The 20803-nt window shown below is 36.5% G+C and overlaps 4 protein-coding genes across 4 annotated transcripts; 2 read left to right on the top strand and 2 right to left on the bottom strand.

The window, feature by feature from the left end:
• The first annotated feature begins 1269 nt into the window (after positions 1 to 1269).
• LOC147559765 (maternal effect embryo arrest protein) lies at positions 1270 to 3929 on the top strand. The gene is made up of 2 exons (XM_086661703.1): positions 1270 to 1409; positions 3261 to 3929. The coding sequence occupies exons 1-2, from the start codon at positions 1402 to 1404 to the stop codon at positions 3832 to 3834; spliced, it is 582 nt and encodes a 193-aa protein (XP_086517829.1). The 5' UTR covers positions 1270 to 1401; the 3' UTR covers positions 3835 to 3929.
• A 929-nt stretch (positions 3930 to 4858) lies between these two features.
• LOC147559764 (U1 snRNP-associated protein usp106-like) lies at positions 4859 to 10615 on the bottom strand. Its single transcript, XM_086661702.1, has 13 exons — positions 10167 to 10615; positions 9725 to 9777; positions 8995 to 9163; positions 8843 to 8906; positions 8049 to 8128; positions 7789 to 7945; positions 6763 to 6824; positions 6560 to 6622; positions 6172 to 6230; positions 5743 to 5824; positions 5584 to 5633; positions 5240 to 5485; positions 4859 to 5138 (listed from the first exon to the last, which is right to left on the bottom strand). Exons 1-13 carry the CDS (start codon positions 10311 to 10313, stop codon positions 5120 to 5122), a joined length of 1251 nt encoding a protein of 416 aa, XP_086517828.1. The 5' UTR covers positions 10314 to 10615; the 3' UTR covers positions 4859 to 5119.
• A 2103-nt stretch (positions 10616 to 12718) lies between these two features.
• On the top strand, positions 12719 to 14734 carry LAP3 (Calcium-dependent phosphotriesterase superfamily protein). The gene is made up of 4 exons (XM_086657872.1): positions 12719 to 13345; positions 13483 to 13767; positions 13868 to 14035; positions 14246 to 14734. The coding sequence occupies exons 1-4, from the start codon at positions 12978 to 12980 to the stop codon at positions 14643 to 14645; spliced, it is 1221 nt and encodes a 406-aa protein (XP_086513998.1). The 5' UTR covers positions 12719 to 12977; the 3' UTR covers positions 14646 to 14734.
• A 1395-nt stretch (positions 14735 to 16129) lies between these two features.
• On the bottom strand, positions 16130 to 19702 carry LOC147559762 (putative transcription factor PosF21). Its single transcript, XM_086661701.1, has 4 exons — positions 18772 to 19702; positions 18378 to 18510; positions 18121 to 18205; positions 16130 to 16838 (listed from the first exon to the last, which is right to left on the bottom strand). The coding sequence occupies exons 1-4, from the start codon at positions 19392 to 19394 to the stop codon at positions 16435 to 16437; spliced, it is 1245 nt and encodes a 414-aa protein (XP_086517827.1). The 5' UTR covers positions 19395 to 19702; the 3' UTR covers positions 16130 to 16434.
• Between the last annotated feature and the right edge of the window lie 1101 nt (positions 19703 to 20803).

Below are 20803 nucleotides of genomic sequence, written 5' to 3'. Positions count from 1 at the left end.
GTCCACCGCCCTTTTGATGTAGTGGTAAGACATCTCTCTTAAGCCCATGAAGTATTGAGATCGAGTCTAAGTGGATACAGTTTATCACCAAGATTTATCCCATGTAATTTAGACACTAAATAAAGTAAATGTTGTCGGCTTTACACTCTTTGTTGTTGGGCTTTAGGCCTCTTTAATTATTGGTTTAACTTAGGCGGTTATCGTGCTTATTACATCTCATTGATGTATCAATATGCCTTGTAACGACTACCGTAGATCGTAGTAGATTTTTCAAAAAAAAAAGAACTGTTTTTATAATTTGTTTGCCTTTTTCGTTATAAGATTGTCTAGCGGAACCATTGAGATAACAAAAAGAAAATGGAGATGAACCAAAAAGTTCGAAAGAAAAAGATTATTTCAAAATAAATAGCAAGATGAATGCATTTTTCGAAGGATTCCACCAAATTAGCGGTGAACCTAAGTGAGGGGTTCTCGTATCGGGGCAACCTGGCTGGGCTTGGGTTTATACATAGATGTGTAAGATCGGAACAAACTAAACAATTGAAACGTGAGAACGCTTCTTTGTCTTTGTTTTCCTTTTTTTTCTTTGTTATAAGCACTATCCCATTTAACTAAAACTTCTCTCCAATCAGAGTGTCCACGATACAAGAAAGAGGTTCGGCTTCAAGCCACAAGCTTGTTACGTTTTGTAGTAAAGAAAAATTATCTATCTTATGATCCCACTTTATTACAAAACCTTCTAGAAAAGATAATAAGATAAACCAACTTCACCCGTTAAGACAACAACATAAAAAGTAATGTGTCCATAACGCCACATTATAGCAACCTCTCAGTGGTTAGGATAATAAACTAAAACTCACGCATCCCCTTCCATAATGTATTACGCTGGTCCCTTAGACAACGCTAGTTCCATAAAAAGGAAGAAGAGTTCTTGAGCTTCAACCTTCACTTGTTTATTATCACACTTATTTGTTCACCAAACTTTCAACAAAAATGATATTATGTCCGGCCAATATTTGGGTCGCATTTTGATCGGACTACTTGATTGGTTCAGATCTAGTGAAAGAGACTAGTGATTGGAATTTTAAATTATCTTGGCACATCTCTAGTGAGTAATTTGACTAGTGGATTCCTTTGATGGGTATATTATCACGTGGAGATTATTAGTCTTTCTGTTGTCCCAGCTCTTTACTGCTTGCTACTTTCTATTACCTCACAAACATTTTCTTCCATTTTCTTTCTAGTTTTCCTCTCCCTTGTCTCTTCTCATTCTCACACTACTTTACCCTCTTTTGGAAGAACCCCACAAACCCTAACACTCGAGTATCCTAATTACCACTTCTTAATTGAAGACTTTTGTGCTCTTCCACCTCAATCAATCAACACAAGAGCAGATCTGCCATGAATGGGTAAGTTCCTTTCGTTGTTTTTTGAGTTCTTGATCTATATTATATGAACTTAACTTATGGGTTGTTGACCTCAACCATTGTTTTCATCAACTTTGGCCAACTTGATTAGATTAGAGTATACACATATGGGATTACATTTATGAAATTGGGAGACAAGTTTGACCCTTTGCATTCCTTTAACCCTTAAGTGATTAGTGTCAGTTGGCTCATGGTTCAGGCCAAGAACCCTTAAGTGCCATGGTTACCAAGTTGGTTTCCATCCTTTAAGTCTCTGGTTAGAGACACCCATTCATAGCTCTTAAAGTACAATGAACTTCAAAATTAGTATAAAACTTATGGTTTTGTTGGGACATGTGGTTAGGAATTTTGTAATTTTTATTTGAAGTGGAACATTAGGTTAGATTAAGGGTAAGAGGAGTCAACACTGCTCAAGTGGTTGAAAGTGTTGACATAAACTCCAAAAACCTAGAGGTCTCAGGATAGATTTCCACAGGAGGCGCAATCCGTGGTTGTTGTACTTAGGTTATTAAAGGTGTAAAAAAAGTTGTTAGGGTTTAGGCCTCTTTATTATGTTCTCGGGCTTTAGGCCTCTTCCATTTGTAGTTTAACTTCGGCGGTTATCGTGCTTATCACATTTTGATGATGTATCAATGTCATGTAATGACTAACGTAAAACGTAGTCCATATTAAAAAAAAAAGGGTAAGAGGATGATCAGATGGCCCGATACCAGGCCCGTCCGCCCCAAGTATGAGGCAACCTATGGGCAAGTAAAGACTGAAACGTGTCTAAACCCTAAACCCAATGCGGACTGATAATTGTTCATTATTAGAACTAAACTGAGTCTTACTAGACCAATTCTTTTTTTCTTATTTACACCAAATGGTGTAACGATGTTGTTTGAAAGTTCGCCAATAAATAATGCAGCAATTGTTTACGTGCACTTAGAAGTGAGCATCGGACAGTTTCGCATGGAACACGTCTCAAAACAGCCTGTGTCAACCGTTTTTGAGATTTTAGGTTCCCAAGCACGTATTACCCGACTCATTAGGCACTTGTTGCACAACATGAGCAGTGTACTGGCACTCTCCTGTGAAACTGCCAATGGCAGTGAGAAATGAACTCACTACCATGGCTGTACTTAGCTGACTACCATGAGCACATTGGTAAAATACTTCAAATAAATATTTGAGATTTCAAAAATCAGTTCTTACCCGTTCTATCTTCTCTCATAAACTTCAAATTCTCTTATATGAATCAATTGGATACTTTCTACACTCTACAAAGCATAGCATTTATATAATGTCTCTGCAACTTTTGTAGAAGGTAAAAGTTATCCGATTAATTCAAATGTTTGTCTAGCGATTAATTCAAAAGTTATCCGATTAATTCAAATCACTACAAAGAGGTATACACAATATATTGTACTTCATACATTATATAAAACTAGCAGAAACATTAAGTGCTCGTAATATCGTCCTCACGAGAAGAAAAAATGACAAACATGAAAGAAGAAAAAGGACGAGCCACTCCCCAACTAGGCACAACATGGGGTACGACCATGCCTTTCCAGTCGGTCTTGTAGATTGGGCATGACACATGAACTAAACGTGTCGTGTCGTTGGCCACCACTACTTGCACCTATAATAGCTTGTTAGTTACTCACGGCAATGACACTTCTATACATAAATTTCACATTCTTTTCGCGCTACTATGATCTGTCATCTTTACGCTTTTTGCATATTATGCATGCAAGATAATGCTTTCAATACCTCAAGATTTTAAGGTAAATTAGATCTTGATAAAGAAACTACATATCTCTAAAGAGAGTTTATTACTTTTTTGTTTTTCAGATCTACATCTTACCCGACAGAGTACGCAGGCGAAAGAGAAACCAGGACCTCGAATTGGTCACCAGCTTCAACAACAAGTGTTCATGTTACAGCATTAGATGGTTTAGTTAACGTAAATTCGCTCTTTACGATTGCTGTCTTTGTCGGTTTATCATTAACCACACCAGGCCAACATAGTTTAGAAAACAAAGATGTGTGTGATGCTGGGATCGACGTTGCTCGAAGACTCTTAGTCTTCGAAGTTGTCTCCTTCAGTTTCTTTTTGTTTTCTAGCCTAATTGCTCAAGGATTGAAGCTCGCTATCAATATTCTCAACAGTAAAGAGGTCAACGAAGTTTTACGAGCTCACATTAATCTCAAAGTCTTAAGATTCGGAATGTTGGGATCTGCAGTGGGATCAGTTATGGGATGTATTTTCTTAATGTTATCGATGGTTTGTGTTATCGAGATTAGGCTTGGGTTGTTGTCATGCGGTAGTAAATCTGCTATCCGAGCTGTTGCGTCATTGATTATATTGGTTTCTACTGCACTTCTGATTTATATCTCAACTGCTTTCTATGCTTTCACTTACTAGATTATGTAAGTTGTCATTGTAGAGTTATCAAAACTTAAATCCTTTTAAATATGATTTTCAGTATGGTGGATTGATTGATTGATTTTCATTCTATCGAAGTTGGGAGTTCTCTGTATTTATATCGGTTGAATTGAAGGATTGTTTGATAAGCTCCTGAGAGCTTATTCGTAGAAGGGAGACAATCGAGAGGAGAATTATTCCATGCTTCATTGGTCCCTTCAGTCACACCTGACATTTGAGTCTCAATTACAACTTCGGCAGCACCCACCATTTCGTCAAAGATGGCCCTCCATGGTACATCTTGACCCACGAACTCACCCCAATCGAAGTTCGGACAGACTTCTTATCTGTAACCTCTCTGATTTCCAACTTTTCGTGCTTACCAATAGTTAGGAGATTGATTGTGAACTACTGTTGATATGATTAGAGGGGTTTAAAGTTTCCCAAATCTTAGAAGTGAAAGGGAATTTCGGAAAAGGTGATTAGATGATTCAGAATTACACTTCGACTAATGATCTTATCCATGGTCGGCACAGCTTCATGGGCCCGGAGAAGAAAGGAGACTTTCTGATATCACCGTGGTTCGCACCACATTTACGCATCTAACTATCAACAATGCATTCACACGTAACACTTCCCCTTTTAAATTCACCCATCACACTTCTTTCGACACCCCAATCCTCCATTACAACATCTAAATCAATAAAAACAGGACTCTGTACACTCTTCTTTTCTTTCTTTGCTCTCGTCGAACCATCCTTTTTCATGCCCATTTTGTTTCATCCATTATGCCGTTCCTACCTCACGACTCTTCACCGTATAATATCACAAGGATGTACTCCGTTTGCATGATTATCAGATAAAACACAAATAAAATCGGATGGAAACAAAATGATTATAATTTTATATAAAGATCGGTCGGGCTTCAAAAACCAATGAAGCTAAGACCAACAAAATGAGCCTCAAGACCATCTCTATATATGCATAAAATTCAAAGCACATTAGCCACCAAACACTGAAAGACTGAGTTTCCAACTTGATATCAGAATTGGAGCTACCATTATCAACGATCAAAAGCATTACAACAACTAAAATTTCCATCCCATTAAAACTCATAACTTATGTTCTGTTTGAAGCAGTAAAACTAAGACGATTGTAGCACCATCGCTGACAGACCACCGAAATCTACGAAAAAATAGAATGTACCTTTGATTCCAGACATGAAAAGAAAAACAGTGAACTAGTGTCTTTTGCTCGAGGATACACTGTCATGGTACTGAGATGCTTAGTGTCGATCATACCGCCTATATCAAAATAATATTGGATGATAATGAGGAAACTGAAAGACTAAACTCACCAATTAGTGACGTTTGGGTATTTTATTAGATGACTAAGACAAAGATACCTGTTGCGACCGTGATCCCTTGAAGAACGATCTCTAGACCGAGAGCGTGACCTCCTACGACTTCTGGAATCATGGTTACGACCACGGTCCGTATCCCTCTCTCGTTCTTTGTTGCGATCGCGTTCCCGATCTCTGTTTTTACGATCATAATCTCTTTCTCGGTCTCGGGTATCGCCCCTATCATCCCTATTTCGAGCATGATCCCTGTTTGATGCTCTGTCACGATCTACACTTCTCTCCTTCGATCTGAATGTAGAAAGAAGTAATTATAGATAGAAATAATACAAGGAAAGATAATAGAATCCCAAACGGATTTATAAATATTGAATTCAGGGGAAGATTACCGTCTATCTTCTTCAGTTCGATCTACCTTTCGACTCTTATTCCTCTCTTCCTGCACAAAATTTAAAGCGTCATTAAGTATATTGGTCAAATTCACAATCAGGGTTGAGGTTAATGCTAGTTGTATTTAAATTAGACGTGAATGAAAAAGTAAATCTGACCTGAAGATCTGTTAATTTCTCGCGGATTAGCATATAACCCAAATGAAGCTTTCCACCGAAATGATCAGCCAAACGGCGGTCACTAAAAATTAACATTCAAGATCAAGATAGCTATTCATGACAGACAGTGCAAGAGCCTTTAGCAATTATCGCATTGTTAAATCGAAAGTAGCTTCAAATAGCCTATTTTTTTTGTTTTCAACAACCGATAGAACTATAAGCAGATAATGAAAAAAAAATACACGCACATTCTTATGCTGCAAAAGTATCCTCGTAAAAGTAGGGCCCAAGAGCCTGGTGAGAAGAAGGTATAATATGCCTGGTCAAAAGCTGAAGTACTTGAATTCCGATACTAGTCTTTTCTTGTCCTAAAGAAGCTCAGAAACTTGAACTGTCATTACAGGAGCTACGTAAAAAAAAAATATTTACCTGTCATACACACTTAGAAATGCTCCACAAATGTCACATACTCGAAGCTTCTGATCGGTCTGTAAAACATTAAACATATCAGATGGTACAATGAAGGAACTGCACCGATTCAAGTTAATCTTTCTTAGAAGATATAAATGCTCATAAGTCTATATCTCACAGTTCCAAAAAGCATCCTAGGAACAATGGCTGTTGTTTTCCTATACCCGAATATTTGTGGTGAATTTCTAGGTTTACATTTAAAATTACAAATTATACAATCTCAATACAAGTTTGGACTTCGGCAAACAAGTGAGCTCATAAAAAGATAAATTAAAAGAACACATTTGACTTTGAGGACAAGCTTAGTAAGAAATCGTGGCGTAATAAAAGTACAAATTTAACTCACAATGCGAACATCAGCAGCACTATATTTTGACGTGTCCGCTGCTGGCTCCGGCCTTGTACTTAACTGATGTGGAAAAAGATAATGTGCAAAATATTTAAACTTAGTTTCAATGAAAGCTTGGAAAAGGGAAATATTATAGAGAATGTAATCTTCTAATGAATAAGGATGAAATTAGAAAATATGAAATGTGGAAGATAATAAACCTTCTTCAGAGCTTCAGCCTCCTCGAGTGCTTTTTGTGCCTCATCCACCATGCCAAGCTCACCTACATAAAAAAGAAATTAATAAAAGTTAGAAAGTCATTATCCATACACACATTTATAGGAACCACATCAAGATTTTGACATTTGTAAATTACTTACAATGTACATTTATCAACATTAGTAATCCATCAAACAGATACCAAATGATCCTGCAGAAACGAGCCGGAAGGAGCCTAATGGGTGAAATGAAAAAGAGTAAAATATAGGGGACTCATGTTCAGGCCGTGACTCGTAATATCTAAATTGTACGCTATATAAGATTTTTTTGTAGAGTAGAAGTCTTAAAGGTCCTTGGTAAAATGTTTTATAACCAACATCTTTAAGGAACAGTATAATAGGAGAAAAATATAAAATCTTACAACCCATCTAACTTCTTGAGAACATTGAACTTAGAAGAACCATCCGAAGTGCTCATCTCTCATGTTACTTCTGTAGCAAAATAGCTTTCTATCAGAAAGGGTGAAGATAGATCATATTGTAATTGTTAGTTGTGATGCTAAATGGTACATAAATCCAGACTACACTGGCCAACACGAAGTGGAAGACTTAATAAATTGCAGTTGGTTTCTGCAATGACTACTGCATGTTCTAAGTGCTGCTTGAGAACATGATTCTCAGGTTCCATAGCGTTTCTACATTTCTCTGTTAGTTTTCCAAGTATTTTTACACCGATAAAAAGATTTAACTTAGTGTTAACTATTAGGTAATTCATATGTGCCCCTTTTGTACATGGCCAGTACTTCATAAACTAAGACCGAAGAGTCGGCATTCAAGTTCTGCACCCATAAATGCTAACAGCAACTAGAAAATAACAAACATGTAAAAAATTTAGATAACCTACACAAGTGGCTCAGGCAAACACTAAAACTGCACTTTGACGATTTCATAAAGAGCAAAGACTTATAAGCTAGACATAAACAACTAAAGAAAACCCAGACATTCTAAAATTCCTAATAGTTGACATACCAAGAACCTCTGCCTTCTTCAGCTTCTCGTTGATCATTTCTTGTGTGTGAATATCTGGAGGAGCCATTACAGGCAAAGCGGCCAAAGGTGGAGGTGCTGGAAGTGCTTGCTGTAGCGAAGCTCTGTCCTTATTGAAGGCATCGAGAAGAAGAATCGACTGTCATGAAGAAGAGCAATAGATAACTCATTTGCGTGAGCAAAATTCTGTAACTTCACCTAGAATAATGAATCAAGAAGCAGAATATAACTCTCAAACTAACCTGTTTGTCTGCTCTTTTTGCTCTAAGTTCCTCCAGAACTTCCATAGCTCGAATCTTACTATCACTCATACCTTCAAGATCTGTAGACCAGCAAATCAATATGCAACTTTGAATAAATTTCAATATGTTATGAAGTAGAGTTTGACACTTCGTAAACACCCCAAAAAGAAAAACAGTATTTGAGGTTCCTGGGATGGAAGTAGACGTTCAAGATTCTTTAATGAGAAAAAAAAACAAGGCCGACGAACATGTTTTACCATATGAACAGTAAGCAAGTTAAACTTCTCATTACATTAAACAAAGATCAAAGCTAAAAAATGGTTGAACCACCGAGTCTTATTTATACCAAATTACGAGCAAGATCGGAATCTTCGGATTGTACCTGATCATTGTGTAAAGGTTTGTGACTTCTGATACTGTCCAGGAAAAAGGTGCTACTATCAACATGAACACATCATCTAATGCAGAAAATGGAAAATTTTGAATCTAACTAAAGCATAATACTGGATTCCTGCTTAGAGTTGACGACTTTGTATCTCGAAATTCTCAAGAACAACATCCAACTCACATATATGTCAGGCATCAAACCCTTTCATGACATGAACGTGAGTATTTATTAAAAGGTAGGAACTACTTTTTGGCGATGTAAGAGAGGCACCAAGAAGAAAAAGAAATACAATAATAATAGAGACAATACGCACAAATCAGCGTCTTATTCACTTAAAGTATACTAAATGTGCATGCCTTAACCAAATGTCCAACATAAGATTATGCATCTTGAAAAGAAATATTACCAAGCTGATCAACTTCTTTTAATTTTTCCTTGATTTGCTTTGACAACTCCAGCACCTCGGGTGACTGTAAGCGTAAAAGAAAACATAAACTGTATCAGATTATTATTGAATGAACTGGAAGTCAGAAGATGGTGAGTATAAGCGACCCGGACCTGTGTAACCTCAGTCACAGAAATAGCAATAGCAGCTTTAGCATCATCTTCTTCCAAACGTTTAAGAGCCCTCGTAATCTTCCTATCGCATTCTACAATAAGCCTATCTATGACATCCTCCAATTCTCTCTCATAGCTATGACTACCTTTCGCTTTTGCTTCTTCATACCTTTGAAGAACATTAAGGAAACCAAGAGCAAACGAGCAGACATACACTATTACAGCATTAGGATACCCAACAACCGCTTAAACAAAATAGTATGAGAATCTATAACCGGAATGCAGACAATCAGAGGAGGGTCTGGTCAAATATTCAAGTATTAACCACAATTTGAAGTTTTGACATTTACGGGCAAACTAATACAAAAGAATTGTCCGTAAAAGAGGAGCATAAGGTACACAAAACTAGACCTTCCTATACCACCTAAAAACGGAAAACTGTCAAATAACACATGCAAATGCAAAAGTAGCACCAAGGATTCAATTTAACAAGCTATGAAGTACAAACCTTTTCTTCCTCGTAAAATTTCAAAAACAAAACTCCAAACAGAACACTGATAACCCATTTTCGTTCTTATGTTAACCTTCAAACAGAATGTTCAAAACGTACTATTACGCCGAAAAACATTGATAAACCTTGTTAAAAACTAGCTCTTTCCACAATAAGCTACTCCAAGCAAATAAAAACAAAAAAATAAAAATGTTTATAAAATATGTTGATAAAGGATACTCTTTCCTCAACTGCAAGGAATGCACCTTCGGACAGGGACCCATATCCATTTTCTGGTACAAGAACAAAAGGATGAAGATCAGTATCACTCCATGAATGATCAAAATACAGCAACCAGTGAATAGCAACAATACCCTAGAATATATGAAACTATGACCATTTATTCAAGATATCTAATTTGCCCTCCTAGATATCTAATTTTTGCACATAATTTCTTTAAATTAAAACATCAATTGAGGATAAATATACCAACATTACCCGCATTAATTGGAAATTAGGGTTTTTTTTTTTACAAACACAAAGGAATAGGCTGTCGATACTAGAATTAGATGAGATTCAACTCCTAAAAACACCCTTGTAATAAAAAAGGTTCAAGCTTTGACACAAATTCATAACTAAATATTAGGGATATCAACTATGTTTCTAGAGAGAGAGAGAGTACCGTTAATTGGAAGAGCTCGTGAGGGCACAAACCAACCAAGAAGAGACGACAGACGTCACGATCGAAGTACTTACGATTCACCTCTGTGACATCTCCGTTCCTGTTAGCTCCCATCAACACATCCAACTGTTTCCTAAAAGCATCCATTTCTAGGGTTTTCCGATGCTGCTTCAGAAGGAGTACTGTTTGCTTACCAAGAGAAGGAAAAGAAAGTGTCTTTTACAGAGAAAGAAAACCTGCTCTCAAAGCAGGTACCGTGTTAGATTTCAGAAAGGGGGGAATTCTAAAGGCGGATCCAGAAAGTAACATTGGCGCCCCCACGCCTCATTTCACTGCTAAATCTAGTTTGATTACATTTGGTTAGAGGCGCCCCCCTAAATGGGTGAACTGGAACGGAATTTTGTCATAAAATTTAGCTCAGTGCTCACCAAATTCACTTCCAATGTTATGAGTTGAAATCGGTGGCAAAATTTTATTACAAAACTCCTCTAGATCCATCAAATTCAACTCTAATGTTTTGCAATCAATGGATTTAAGGCAAAATTTGTCACAAAATTATGTATGAGTCCAAAGATTTGAATGGTATTCACTAGAGGTGGTAAGAACCACAAAATCCGTTGACATGCCTCATATGGAATCGGTGCACTTGAATCGATGTTGTAACCAAATCGGTTCGAATCTGCTGATTTTAGGTTTGAAAAAACAGAGAGCAGTTTTAACAATTTTTATAGAAATAAGGGGCAACGGAGGGAAAAACACTATCCAGAGGCGCCTCTAAAACTTTCCTTCAAGAATTTAAGGCAAGCCCTCAAAAACACATAATTCACGGAGTTTTGGAACGGCCTTAAGCCGTTATAAATAATGAAAAATCGTCACAAGACTATCTGAAAGATAAGAGAAAGAAAGAAGATAAGAGGACAAAGAGGAAGAAAAATTGAAGCATCAATTGTTTAGTTTTGTTATTTATGTTTGACTTCATATTAGACTTACGATATAACAACGATGGGTTATCCAGAATTACAGTGGAGCCAACTAACCTACTAAATAGATTACTAGAACTTTTTATTTTGTTGAAAATCCAGTACTTAGAACTTTTTTTTTGTTGAAACAGTACTTAGAACTTAAGAGCCGACAAAATTATATAATTGGGCCTCGAAACATTACAGCCGAGTCAAGCCTTTATTGCTCCATAAAACAGAAAAAAAAAAAAAAAAAAAATTGAAAGTTGCACTCGCAACCTTTGTAGTACAAGGCAAGTAACGAGGGTGCTGATCATCAAAATTGAATTTACGTCTTAAATCTTATAGCTTTTTTTTTGTTGAGGTCTTATAGTGGCTTTCTGGTTATAAACATATACTTTCTTTGTTCGAAATTTTGTGTAAAGGGGGGTCGGGGAGGGAGGTGTGGCGCGATCCCCTGCGGGCATCCCCTCACCTCCCCTCCCCCTGCCGCTACAAGTGATACCTTAGTCCCCAATAAAAGTAATATGGTAAGAAGTGAGAAATATCATAAACAAAAAGAACCAAAGAATTATAGAGAAGGCAATTACAAGCAATCACTAATGAATTATTGAAATGATATAGATGTGACAAACAAGTAAACTCTAAATATTAAACAAATCATGCACAAAATACAAACATTACTGCTATCACCCATGTCGAGAAGTAGAACACCGCGAAAGAACCATCAATGCTGAAACCGATAAAGAGGACTTAAACTGCAAAACCCTAGTTTTTAATCGTCTTAAAGACACCTTATGTCGAATTTCATTCATAACAACAATTTGAATATCTTTCATTGATCTCTTAAGCTTCTCCTTGAAACCATCTTCTTTGGATGAAAAATGGTAACTATTTAGAAAAGCTTGTCTTACATGAAAATCATGGCGACTTCCATTTCTATGATAAATGTCAATAGTACTTGGAGTTTCTTGATAATGATGATTAGTAGTTGTACTTATGGGTACAAAGGATGAGTCAAGTACCGTCGTTTCGGACCAATTGTCGGCTAAGATCATCGGACAGATTCTATTTGTTCCCCCCATTAAGAACGAAAAAAATGAACATAATAGAATGGTAGATATATAAGAATATATGGTTTTTAATTTTGATTTATATCTAATTGGGGGTTGTAAATTTTGATTAAGAAAAGGAGTAGTAGTTGAACTAACATAGAGAAATATGGGTTAATTATTGGTGACTTTTTGTTACACCTAAGGTTTATCCACTTTAGGTAGTGATTTTGACTCATGGAAAGTGAAAGTTATTTGTATTATTTAGGGTCGGCCCTCTTTTCATAATTAAATAATTATGTTGTGTGACATAGCCAAGACGTCTTTACTAAGTCCCTCAAATAAGGTCACAAATTTGGGTTATTATCGGTTGAGCTTTTAGCTTATTTTAACTGGAATCAAACACGGGGCCTTACTACAAAGAACACGTGTGCCTTGGGGTTCTCATAATGCACACCTTGATTGTATTCGAATTAATGATGATCGACTAGGTAATCTGATATGGGTCAATATACAAAATTTCTAACTTCATAAGAATTTGTATAGCTAAAATTGTATTTTATGAACTTTTATGGGTAATATGGTTTTGAGTTCGAATAGAAATGATAGAATGCTAAAAACAAGGTCTAACTGAAACACACCTCACTCTCAACCACTTCTATATATCACAAAACCTGCATGTCTTTGACCTTATAAGGCATCAAACTTCCTCTAATAACCTAAAACTTTGGAACTCCTGAGTAAAATTCTCTCTATCTCTGTCTCTCTCTCCCTCTCAATCTCAATCTCATATTTCTCTCATGGAGAAGAAAAACCCATTGAGAGATGAAACAATTTGTCAACACCCTGTTCTCCTTTTTCTCACCCTAATTTTGGGCTTCATTTTCATGGATCCTTTCCATTTAGGCCCATTAGGTAATCATGATTATAGGCCCGTTAAGCACGACGTCGCACCATATAAACAAGTCATAGAAAACTGGCCCTCAGATAACCGGAGTCGGTTAGGGTCGGGTAAGTTAGAATTTGTGAATGAAGTTTACGGACCAGAGTCATTGGAGTTTGATCATTCGGGGCGAGGACCTTATACAGGATTAGCAGATGGACGGATAGTCAGATGGATGGGTGAAAGTATCGGGTGGGAGACCTTCGCCGTTGTTACACCGAATTGGTGAGTCGTGGATTATGGGTTTTATTGGGTCAAAGTTTCCTTAATCGAACAAATACTTTTTCTTAAAGCTTTAACTCGAAGAGTAATAAACCCGACCCTAAAACTCTAACTGTCGATCATTTTTTGTAACTTGACAGGACGGAGAAACTTTGCGCTAACGGAATTGACTCAACAATGGCGAAGCAATCAAAGCTTGAGCATGTATGTGGCCGCCCCCTAGGATTAAGGTTCGATAAGAAGAGTGGAGATTTGTACATAGCCGACGCTTATTATGGGCTTTTAGTTGTTGGGCCTAAAGGTGGGCTTGCAACTCCTTTGGTAACCCATATAGAAGGAAACCCAATATTGTTTGCCAATGACCTTGATATCCATTCAAATGGGTCCATTTTCTTCACAGATACAAGCAAGAGATACAACAGATTGTAAGTTAATGTCATATAATTCAGACTTTAGACATTCAATACCAAAATTTCAGTTAAGTCTTTAGATGGCATTGTCATAATCTGGGTGGTGTATGTATAGGAATCACTTCTTCATCTTATTGGAAGGAGAAGCCACAGGGAGACTTTTAAGATATGACCCTCCTACTAAAACAACTCATATAGTCATGGATGGTTTGGCTTTCCCTAATGGAGTTCAATTGTCTAAAGATGAATCATTTCTACTCTTCACAGAGACAACCAATTGTAGGTATAAGATCTCACTCTCTCTCCCTCTTCTTAAGTTTGTAGTAGTTCAACTAACTGACCATGAGTCGAGATTACCTAGACATCGTATTCTTGGTTGCTATATTAGTCTTCTCTCATATGGGACTACTCTCACATCTCTCTCTGTATATACATAATTCTTTTTGTTTAGTGGTTTTTGAGAACAAATTTTTGTTTTATCAAATTTGTATAGGGTAATGAAGTATTGGCTAAAGGGTCCAAAGACGGGAAACGCCGATGTATTAGCTAACTTACCAGGATTCCCTGACAATGTACGAGTAAATGAAAAAGGTCAATTCTGGGTGGCGATCGATTGTTGCAGAACTCCCGCTCAAGAAGTTTTATCGAATAACCCTTGGATAAAGAGCATATATTTTCGATTGCCATTAAGAATGAATTTTTTGGCACGGTTGATGGGGATGGAAATGTACACAGTTATTTCCTTATTCAATGAAAAGGGAGAAATCTTAGAAGTACTTGAAGATAAGAAAGGTGAAGTTATGAAATTGGTTAGTGAAGTCAAAGAAGTAAATGGAAAATTATGGATTGGTACTGTTGTACATAATCATATTGCAACTCTACCTTATCCCTAGAGAGCTAGGGAAATTTGTACTCTTTCTTCCTCTACATGTAGAACATTTCTTCTTCTTAAGTTTTAAGTAATTTTAAGTAGTTCTCATTATTCTCGCTAAGCATTTTAATTCGACATGGCTTAAGAAGTAATTTTTTATAATTTTGTTTTCTATTTCTCGACTAAAAAGTCCAGAACGAACCTCGAATAAGTCTTACGTTCTTGAACCATTATGCGAACATTCTTATTTATCCCAAAAATTCGTTCAATGGGAATTTGATCAAAAATTCTTATAAATTTTTTGCTTTGGAGAAAAAAGATCACTTAATTCTTTTTAGTCTTCAGTTCCCTAGGTATTTTTGTTGTTTGCAACAACTTGAAAATGTTTGCGACAACTTGCAAAATATTCGCAACGACTTCTAAAATGTTTGCAACAACTTTGCAACTTGCAAAATGTTTGCATCAATTTTGTAAGAAGCACTTTGCGACAAACTTGGCGAAAAATTTACAAAAGATATTATGTTTTAACTAGGGGTGAGCAAAAACCGAACCAAACCAAGTCGAACCGCACCGACCGATTTTTGGGCCGAACCGATCACCGTTCGACTCGGTTCGGCCGAAAAACCGAACAATCCAAATTCGGCTTGGTTTGGCCTCGACTTGAGTTTCTAGAAACCGCCCAAACCGAACCGACCGAACCCTAAGGAAAAATGAAATAATAATTTTGTAAAGTTAGAAAGTGCGAAACTAAAAAGTAAAAAAATTAGAAAACCCTAATCGAATCTTCCATACTACTATCCGTCCTCCTCCCTAGTTGTTGTTGTCGGCTTCATCAACCACCTATTCAACTTGATCGAAAGGTTTTAAAGGTAAGTCTTCACTGATTTTCTATTTACCACAACCTATTCTTAGTTAATAACTTAAAATTATAGATTTGTATTCGTACTTCTATTTATTTATTTATTTATTTTTGTAATCGTGGAAAAGTACGATGAATTTTTAATTTTTATTTTTAGCATATGTAATGGTGGAAAAGTATGATGAGTTCTTAAATTTTATTTTCGATGTATGCAATGAAATGAATGACATTAGTTTACAATTTTCTCTAAATTGTGATCGGTTAAACCGATCAATCGAACTCAACCGAGCCGAACCAAACCGAGTCGAACCATGTCGGCCGGCCGAATGATCGGCTCGACTTCGGCCGACGATTTAGTCAAACCGTGACTTATTGGTTCGGCTTCGGCTCGAGCCAAAACCGAAAAAAACCGACCGTTGCTCACCCCTAGTTTTAACTAACAAAATACAAAATTTAGATTTTTAACCAAAAAACAAAATACATATTTTGGATCTTTGACCAAACAAAATATAACTTATCTTTGTAACTTGCAAAACTTTAAAATTGGTTGTTCAATAACCTTATTGGGAGTAAATTTCGCTGCCCTATTGGGAATTTTCTTCTCCGTGCCTAAAGCTTACCGTTAATTAAATCGAATAAAAAGTGAGTTTCAATGAATCTTAATAAGATTCCTCATTAAGTACCAAGCTAAACAACAATGTCAAATAAAGTGAATTTCAATGAATCTTAACCAAGAACAAGCTGAAACTAATTTAAGGAATAAAAGAATACTCTCTAACCCAACAAGGGTTTCATTGTTAATTCATTACCTATATATATATATATTAATAACAAAAAAGAATGTATGTCATTCTGACACAGAATGAAGAAAATCCCAAGTTCCCCATCTTTGTTTTCTAGTAACAAAAAAAGATAATTTTCGATCACCTTTTCACCTAATTTTCTCTCATTCTTAGTCCATCGATGAGGTATTGTTATTGTTGACGCCTCCTGCAAATGCGCCACCACCTTCGTTCTGCCCTAAGGAGTTGCTTCCACCTCCACCTTCCATTTTCAAATCTCCCCCACCACTTTGTTGCTGTTGTTGGAGTTGTTGCAGTTGTTGTTGGAGATGTTGCTGTTGAAGCTGAATCTGATGTGGTTGCTGTTGCTGAGATTGAATTTGTAGTTGTTGAAATTGGTGAGCAGCTAAAAGAGTGTGAATTGAGTGATTGTTGTTATAAAATTGGTGGTTGTTGCTGCCTCTAAAGGACGACGATCCTGGGAAGTTCATCATTGGCCCTCCTCCATTAGGGATTGCTTGCCCCGTTATCATCTTCAGACGCTGTACTTCATCTCTGAGTCTGTCATTCAAAACTATGACAACACGAAAGAAAACAACAATACAAGGGTAAGAAATTATTTACTGCACGAATCGAATTCCATCACCGTTTAATTCATTCTTCGATTCTAAAGTTTCAGGGTCTTGTTCCCAACAAACCATAAATTACATATTATTCATTTAGAGATGGTTATCTATTTCTGAAACTTCTACAGTTATACAGTATTAGACAGAAACAACAACTAAACATCTGAATTTGTATGTGTTTTTACTAGTTTATTTTTCCTCTTTTTAAACTTGTCTTTATCTTTTTATGCATTAATTAATGTATACTAAAACATATACAATTAAAATTACTGCTAATGAAGAAAACTAAGAAGTTAGCACTTTAGAAGTTAGACAGGATTATTAATCTTTTGCATAAAACAGTAAAAAGATTTGTGATGTGTTCGTGTCAAAAATGAATATTTATTTAAGAAGTCAATCATTAGCTTTAGTTCTTCAGAGAAAAAGATGCTTTTCAATGGCTTAGTGAGTTCAATATGAACTTGAATAACTGATAATAGAAGGCTTAGTAAGATCATTCTTCTAACAAAACCTTAGGCGTTCGAACTACTAATTTAGACTTTAAATTGACAAGGAATGTCAATACTTAATGTATCACTTCAAATTACAATAACTAAGGCTACAAACTGTCACATCCTACTGGTATGCCGTCATGGTGTTCATTTGAGAAGCTATTTTGACAAATTTTTAGTTAGCACAAATGAGCAGGGGCAAATAAGGAGGCAATATTTGCAACTACGTAGAAACTAGAAAGTTTCACTATATTTTGTCACAATCATGTGGGCTAACTAGAAAGTCTTCCATGTTATAGAAATCATCAAGCACAAACAGAATATTGCAGAATTTCCTAGATATCAAGGAAAGCCTAAATGACAATAAACACTGGGAATAATTTGAAATAAAGGTACACTTGGTATGCAGTAAATATTAGCATTGCGTGTAAAAAAATCTCTTAATTCAACAAAAAAACCCAGCAGTGAGATTTCCCATTCCCCGATGTTTCGGTCTTTGATGCAGAGCTGATAGGTAATAGAATATCGATGCAAAGTACGTTAGTCCTCATTCAGTTGGTTATCGAAGTATCCATAAACATAACCACTTATAATGGAACAGGGTTTCGGTCGCATTTATCTAAATATGAGGAGTTAAAAGCGGACTATTTTGGTTTTTGGTTCGATCCACTTCCTGCTTCAAATTGAATCTAATGCACATATAGCTTAAAATGTTGAAGTGTAACAAGATGAATCTTACCATCTTGCAGGTGACCCTGTTGCTCCATTGTCTGCAAACGCAACTTTAGCTCACTATTTTCAGTACTTAGTCCACTTGCATCTCTCTGTCCACAAGCAACAGGGGAAAACAAACATTAGTAAAAGTTGCTCTCGTTCAAGACCTATAGATAACTCCGACGTTAAATAAACAAGTCGAGCAACTACTAAAGCATCTTTAAAAGTTGAAAAATGATTTCAGAGTTTATGTGCCAGATTGATAAGCAGTAGGCAATATACCTGCAACATTGTCAATTGAGCAGACAATGACGTTGCTTCTGTTTGAAGGGTCTGCACCTTCCGTTCAAGCTCAGATATGTAGCGCATCTTCCTCTCCTTCGATCTAGCAGCTGATTGTCTGTTTGCCCAAATCCTAAAACAAGAAATAGAAGAACATAAAGATACGACCTTTTGAGAGGCACAACCAAGAACAAGAAGATATACATTTCAAACAATAATAATAATAGAATTACACAAAGTTTGTATCCACATAATGCATAATAAGCTCCAAATTATTCATCTAGCGATCTTTCAAATCCTATATATGGGTTCGCTACTGAGTTTTGAAGAGAAATTAACACATCAAACCATAAACAATTTCAACCCAATTGATTTACTAATCGAACAAAATTACCTCTTTGCGCGCTTTGGATCCTCACGAGCAAGCTCAGCAAGTTTAGCAGCAGAAATAGCTTTTTTCTCTGCCAAAGTAGTACCACCTTCAGAACCAGACATTAGCATCTCTGGTTTAATTGAAGTTGACCCATCCATGGAAAGGCTATGTTGATGCCTAACCCTTGTTGGTTTCTCACTAGACCCAATTCCAAAATTCTCATTTGAAGGAGTAATTGTTGTTTGAGCCACCAATTTATGATCAGATGGCTCACTTGATGATGAAGCATAAGAGTTCTCAAATTTCTCCATATCAATGAACTTGAAGAAAAGATCTTCTTCAGTATCATCTGATAAAGATGGACCATCGCCATAACCCACAAACCCTAAATCACTATCAAAACTAATATCATCAGGGAGACCAATAATTTCTGAATGAGCTCTTCTATGCCCTAAATTTTTTCTTGGGATTTCTGACATTCCACTAATATCATGACTAAAATTACCTAATTCATGTGGAGTTGAAGAAGCAGGTAGTAATGAAGACGAAGATGAAGAAATTGAAGAGAACCTATTTGATGATGATGATGGAGGAGGTTTACCTCCTCCATGATGATGTTGATTTAGGGGTTGATCTTTCTCCATTGAAAAAGGCAAATACTTTCTTACTTTAAACACTAGATAGTAGGTCACAAATACGAAACCCTAGATAATTGAATAGATCAAAGCTCATGGGAAATGGGCACAGCTTAAAATAAACAGCAAATTTAAACCCTAGAATCAATTCGATTTCTCTCTCTCTCTCTCTCTCTCTTTCTCTATCAGACTTTCTCTCTGTGGAAAGAAAGAAGAAGCTTCCCTGAGAATTTTGTCACTGGTGGCGTTTAGATGACGTCTCCCATCACACCTCGATATCAACAAAATAAATTTCGAGATTGCATTTTTAATGGTATAGATCTTCTTTAAATCCTTTCCCATTTTAACAAGAGGGTTAGGGATGGGGTGGGAATTGGGCAGGTGTGGGCGTCTATGGGCACTTGAAGCATCAGGTCGGACACCAAACTTTAATGACTATTAGGGTAAGCAGGTTAATCAGCGCGGACAATTTTTAAATTCGCTTCGCCCATTACCTGCGTGGGTAAGCTCATGACTTGAAAAAGTCACTTCTTCCTCTCTTTTTATAAAGTCTCCAAGAACTAATTTTAGAGAGACAAAGTGGGATTAAAACTAGACGTTTTTTGTGTTGTTCTTTTTAGGAATTTAATCTCACATTAAAAATCAATGAAGAATTCTCATGAGATATAATATAAACTTATCTCACTCTTTGCTCCCTCAAAGCCAAACACTACTTCAGTAACCTACTAAGAATTTTCATGGGCCATTGCGAAGCATGCATTGCATTCGTGTGATCCTTAAACGTATTGTTTACCATCTCAACTAAGCCTAGCAACATGGACTGTTGGACTTCATCAACCCAAAAAGGTTGATGTAATTTGGTTGGATATCATTAGGTGACGTTAAGTGGGCGCGTTTGGAGGTTTTAACCCATGCCCGCCAACCCAAACTTGACGGGTTGGGCGGGTTATGGCAGAGACGAGCGCGGACGTCCATGGTCCTCGTTGGGCTCGGGTACCTGTGGGCGGATTCGGGCTCATAGGCAAAATTCTCACCCCGTACTCAATCCCGACTTTGATTGACATTCAAAATTTACAAATCAGGTGGTATTGAGTCCCGGCTATTTTAAAGTCTGTGAATGTTAGGGGTATTCAACCACGAATACTTTTAAGTTTGTCAATGCCCGGGGCACTCAATCGTGTATTTTAAAGTCTTGCAAAAGTCTGAGACATTCACAAATTCATGATTTTAGCAGATTTAGACTTTCATAAAAATTTCAATGAATTCAAGTGTAAAAGAGAATCACATTTGTCGACCATAAAATGAATGACTTTCATGGCATTTTGGCGGTTTCTAGTTTTACAACAAAAACAATGATGATGATATTTAATACCAACAACCACAATGATAAAAGAAATTCTACCAAAAATGTGACTAAA

This window comes from Eschscholzia californica, unplaced genomic scaffold, assembly GCF_041429995.1.
Source record: "Eschscholzia californica isolate CP2 unplaced genomic scaffold, dmEscCali1.0.p SCAF_2, whole genome shotgun sequence".
In the NCBI taxonomy this organism is placed as follows: domain Eukaryota; kingdom Viridiplantae; phylum Streptophyta; class Magnoliopsida; order Ranunculales; family Papaveraceae; genus Eschscholzia; species Eschscholzia californica.
This window is presented reverse-complemented; position numbering and strand designations above follow the sequence as displayed.